This window comes from Lagopus leucura, unplaced genomic scaffold (genome assembly GCF_019238085.1).
Source record: "Lagopus leucura isolate 7727_CA_CO unplaced genomic scaffold, USGS_WTPT01 34011-0_obj-0_obj, whole genome shotgun sequence".
Classification (NCBI taxonomy): domain Eukaryota; kingdom Metazoa; phylum Chordata; class Aves; order Galliformes; family Phasianidae; genus Lagopus; species Lagopus leucura.
The window spans coordinates 1-5,205 of record NW_024965341.1 but is presented as its reverse complement, the minus strand read 5'-3'; the positions used below and the strand labels follow the sequence as shown (position 1 = coordinate 5,205).

Here is a 5,205-nt window from a genome sequence, read left to right as displayed (position 1 = left end):
CCAAAACCCCCCGCCCAGCCCCCGGCCCGGGGTCTCCCACCTGGTAGCGCAGCTGGAAGCGCTCCATGTCGATGCCCATGAATTGGGCCTTCACCTGGAAGCAGCCAGGCTCCTGGCACGGGACGATGTCGAAGACGACATTCTTTAGCCTGGGGGACGGGCGGCAGCTGCCTCGAATGGCTGCGAGGCCGTGGCGCGGCCCGCCGCCCCCCGGCACAGACCCACAGCTCCCATCTGCTCTGAGTCCTGCTGCTCCCCCAGCAGAGCCTGAAGGCAACTCACCCGGCCCATGCAGTGGGGCTGCCCCACACCAACCCCCACCTGTGAGCCCCATGCAGCTGCAGGATTGTGGGCCCACAGAAACATTGGAGGGGGAAGGAGCCCCCAGAGGTCATCTGGTCCCAGCCCCTGCAGCGAGTCGGGGCAAAGGTCCTGCAACCCAAACTGTTCCCATGTTCTGATGGTCCTGAGGATGACCTTCAAGGACCTCCCCACCTCCACCATCCCGTGGCTCTGTGAACGATCATTAAGGCAACAGAATCACAGAACCACCAGAGTTGGAAGGAGCCCCCAAAGCCCTCTGGTCCCCCCCCCGCCCCCAGCAGGGACGCCCCCAGCTCCCCAGCCTGAACTCGGACACCCCGGGGCCGCAGGACGCACTGGCTGGCCGGCAGGTCCTGGATGTCCAGCAGCACCCCCATCTCGCAGAGCCGCGCGGCGCTGTAACGCAGAGGCTGCAGCTTCTTGCTCTTCCCGCCGAGCCTGGAAGAGAAGGGGCGCACGGAGCACCGCCATCGCCGGGCACAGGGGCGCGACGCCTCGCTCGGCGCCGCCATCGGGTTCTGCGGGGTTTCTCCCAAAGGCAACGCACTTGTGGCCGGCTGCCAGGCCGTCCAGGCAGCTCCTGATGTACTGGTTGTAATAATCGATCTGCTCCTCGTAGAACGAAGTCTTGGCGTCGAGGGCGCGCAGCGTCTGCCGCAGCTTCAGCAGCTCCTCTCTGCGGTGCTGCCGGTAGCGCCGCTGGTTGCGGATGTCCTGCAGGGAATGGAGCCGCGAGCTGGAAGGAAACTCCCCGAGCTTCGCCAGAGCCACTGAGCGCGGCGTGCATCAGAGCACAGCTGGATTGGAGCCTGGGGGCCTTCTGCAAGCCCAAGGGCTCTTTGGGGCCGGGGGCAGTGGGCACGGCGGGAGGGGCTGGGTTGGATTAGGGGACCTCTGAGGTCTTCTCCAACCTGATGGTTCTGGGGTCCTGCCGATGGACACAGCAAGAGGAGTTGGGATTGGACTCGACTCTGCAACCCTAACCGTTCTGTGACGCTCCTTAGGGACGTGGTGAGTGGCCACGGGTGGGGTGGTGACCTCGGAGATGTCCAACCCTAAGGATTCTGCGTCCCAGCCAGGGACAGGCTGGGAGCAGTTGGACTCGGTGGCCTCGGAGGTCTTTTCCAACCCAATGTTCAGTGACCCCATTTAAGGACCGGCTCAGTGGGCTGCACTGAGCTCAGTGATCCGGAGGGCTTTTCTGACCCTGACGATTCCGTGACCCCCTGCTCCTCCTTTTAACAGCTCTCAACATGAAGCAATGCTGCGTAAATGAAGTCGCCCCCTCCCTCCCAGAACGCCGCCCATCTCCCCCGCTTTGCCTTGGCCAGCTCGTTGACGAGCCCCTGGTAGTGCTGGGCTGCAGCCACCAGCCCCAGGCCCTCCAGGCGCCGCAGGTTCCGCACGATCCTCCGCTTCTTCTCCTCCAAGCTCAGCTGGCCGGCAGCCACCAGCGAGCGGCGGTGCTTCAGGCTGGGGGGGGTCTGGGAGTCCCACAGCGCCCGCCAGCGCATCAGGTGGTGGTGGGAGGCTTCCTAGGGGGCAGAAGGGGGACGGGGTGCTGGGAGGCTTCCTGGGGTGCTGGGTGGTGGTGGGATGCTTGTTGTGGGGCAGGGGGCGCACAGCTTGTGCGAGACAGAGCTCCCAACTCCCACATGTTTTGCCCTAAGCTCAAAGCCCAAAGCGCCCCTTGGCTCCGCAAAACAGAGCTCAGTGGCTGCAGGGGCGCAGGGCAGGGCCGTGGGGCAGGGCCGTGGGGCAGGGCCGTGGGGCAGGGCCGTGGGGCAGGGCCAGCCCCACATTCACAGGCTGCAGCTCGCCACCCTCACCTCCAGCTCCGACGCCGGCGTCCGCAGGATCTCCGTGAGGGACCCTCCTGGCTGGCACTGGATGACGTCCACCAGCATCTGCTTGGTGCTGGGGACAGGAGGGGGGTGAGGCGCCTGCTCCGCTCCACCACTGCACGTCCGAAGGGTTTCTTTGCCGAGCGCCTGAGCCAACATCCCCCCCCCAAAGGATCCCGAAGGCTGCGGCCGTGGGGCAGCCATCAGCGCCACCCTCACCTCAGCAGCAAGCTCCTGCCATCGCTCTGCTCGCCGCCCACCTCCGGCAGCGGCTTCCCGGTGAGGGTGAGGGAGATCTCCACGCTGCTGAGCTGCGACAGCACGGGCTCCGTGCCCCCCCCTGGGCTGGGAGCACTCTCTCCTATGGGAAGGAGACCGGAGTGAGGGGGGGGTTGGCCGGGATGAGCGGAAGGGGTGCGATAGCACAGCTCTCTACGTACCAACCAGGGCCTGGACAGTGGGAAGCTCACCCAGGTCCTCCAGCAGCTCGTGCAGAGGGTCCCCGGGGTCGGGTGCGATGGAGTCCTTGTGCTCGAGGAGGAGCTGAGCAGTGAGAACGAGGAGTCAGTGGCAAAGGGGCAGGGAGGGGAAGGGGGACTTGGAGCAAAGGGCCACAGAAATCCTCTGTGCTCAAGTTTGTGAAGTGAGGGGATTTGGGAAGGGGGCTGCAGAGCAGGGACTTGGGCGGAGCAGAGGGGACCGATCTGCTCTGGGAAACACGATGGGATCCAGAGGGGCTGTGCAGCCCTGCTGGGAAATGCTGGCTGGGTGACACGGTGGGACGGAGGGGCGCCGCGCTGCAGCACGGCTGCGGCTCACTGATGCTCCACCATCGGCCCATCCCTGCTCACTTCTGGGATCACCGAGGTTGGAAAAGCCCCCCAGGACCTCAGGTCCAACCCTCCCACCCCCCGTCACAGGGACACAAAGGACGATCTCAGATGTCTCCTCCAACCTCAGCGACCGTGCGACCCCATCCGTGGGCACGGCGGGGACGTGGGGTGGGACCCACTGGTCTCGGGGGGGGCTTTTCCAACGAGCCCAACCCCGACCCACCGCCCCCCCCCCCTGCTGAGCGCATCCCTCAGCATCACATCACCGCGGGCCCTGAGCCCCTCCAGGGGACGGTGAGCCCCCGACGCCCCCCTCACCCTGTGCGTGGCGACGAGTTCCCCCGCCGTGATGTAGACGACGGGTTTGGCCACGGCCACCATCTCCGAGTACTCATCCATGTTGAACCTCTCCTCGGGCTCCGGGACGCGGCAGGCAGCGGCGATGAACCTTCTGTGGGATCACCATGCTGAGCCTTGGGCCAACCGCCACCATAGCCACCATCACCACCATCCCCACTACCACCATAGCCACCATCACCACCGCCGCCATCGCCACCATCGCCGCTGCCATTGCCACCCTCACTGCTATCACCACCACCGCCGCCGCTGCCACCACCACCACCACCGCCACCGTCACCACCACCGCCATCACCACCATCACCACCACTGCCACCGTCACCACCACCGCCATCACCACCATCTCCCCCCCCCCCCCCCCCCCCCCCCGCCATGCCACCCCCCCTGGCACCCACCGGAACTTGCCGTGCGTCTCCTCCAGGTAGCGGTTGGCTGCACACAGGTGCGCGTTCTCCCCCTCGAAGGCTTTCCGTGCAGCCGCGTGCTGCAGCACTTTGGCGATGGAGCCGAGGCTGCGGCGCTGCTCGGGGCGCAGGGCTGCCCCAGCTGAGACGTCCACGATGTCAAAGCCGTCGGGGGCCACCACCGCCGGGTTCATGAAGCGGTAGTAGAGGAGGTTCCCCACCACCTGTGGGGCGGGAGACGGCCGCGTCGGAGAGCCTGCGCAGCGGGGGGGAGGGCTGCTCTATGGGACCCCCGCACAGAGTGCCCGCAGGAGGCATCTGATCCAGGAAATGTTTCCACTGAAGGTCTCTGCTGGTCTCTATACCGGGAGCACTGGGCCCCCGCACCCACACTGGGAGCACTGGGTCAGCCCATACTGGGAAGCAGTGTGCCCCTGTGCCCATACTGGGAGCACTGGGTCGTGAAGGTTATGAAGTCGAGAGGGAAATAGCAACTGAGGGACATCCTGGAGCGAGATCCCCCTCCCACAACCCCAGGGGTGCTGGGAAGCCCGCGTGGCAGCGCAGCCCCCAGGCACCTTGTCCAGCTCCTCCTCCGAGGCTTTGGGGAACTTCTCAGCCAGGGACGCCCGCAGGGTTTTGGCCACGTAGCGCATCCCATAGCTGGAGAGAGCACAGGGGAGGAGGTCGGTCAACATGCGGCGAGGGACCGGGTGCCAAATCCACCGGGTCTCAGGAATCCCCGTCCCCATCTGCCCAGCTGCCAGCCCCCACCACCCCAGAGGAAGCCTTCCTCCTGACTCCCTTCTTCCTTACAGCTGCGCCCCAGGAGCAGAGCGCTCGGGTTCAGAGGCCAAAAGCACCTCTGAGCATCAGCGGAGGAGCTGACATCGCTTCTCTCCTTGCCGGCAGCTCAAAGGAATTCCCACAGCAAGGAAAGGGACGGAAACCCCCCAGCGCCCCCCCTGCCCTCCCGGGGCCGCGCTGCGGGGACGTGGGGAGCCCTGCGGGGTACGCACGGGATTTGATCCACAGAAGAGGTGATGGCAGAGACGAACTTCTCTGACACGGTGAGGAGAGTGCGGACGGAGATGTCCAGGCGCCGCTGGACCTCGGGGTGGCAGAGGGCTTGCTCGGGGCTCACCTCGTACGGGAGCCCGCTGCGCGAGGACACCCAGTGCCCATCACCAGCCCGGCACCAGCTGTGCCACCAGCAAACCTCGGCACTGGGCTGAACCCCCCCCAACCTCACCACCTTGGTAACCCAGCACAAGGTGAGCCCCCCCCACCCAAACCTTCACTCCGCAGCACCAGCTGAGCCCCCCACCCCACCTCACCACACCAGCACCGGGCTGAGCCCCCACCCAACCTCGGCACCCTGACACTGAGCTGAGCCTCCCATCCCACCTCCCCCCCCCCCGGCACCAGCTGAGCCCCCGCCCC

General features: G+C 66.3%; 1 protein-coding gene across 1 annotated transcript; it reads right to left on the bottom strand.

Annotated features, from left to right (window-relative positions):
• Window positions 1-40: 40 nt before the first annotated feature.
• On the bottom strand, window positions 41-4,922 carry LOC122192068 (ras GTPase-activating-like protein IQGAP3; the record flags this gene model as incomplete). The annotated part of the gene is made up of 11 exons (XM_042892515.1): window positions 41-149; window positions 661-842; window positions 886-1,038; window positions 1,647-1,859; window positions 2,154-2,241; window positions 2,388-2,529; window positions 2,609-2,711; window positions 3,320-3,452; window positions 3,754-3,986; window positions 4,341-4,425; window positions 4,782-4,922. Coding segments are annotated over 11 exons (1,582 nt in total), but the record flags the coding sequence as incomplete, so codon positions are not given.
• Window positions 4,923-5,205: the final 283 nt, after the last annotated feature.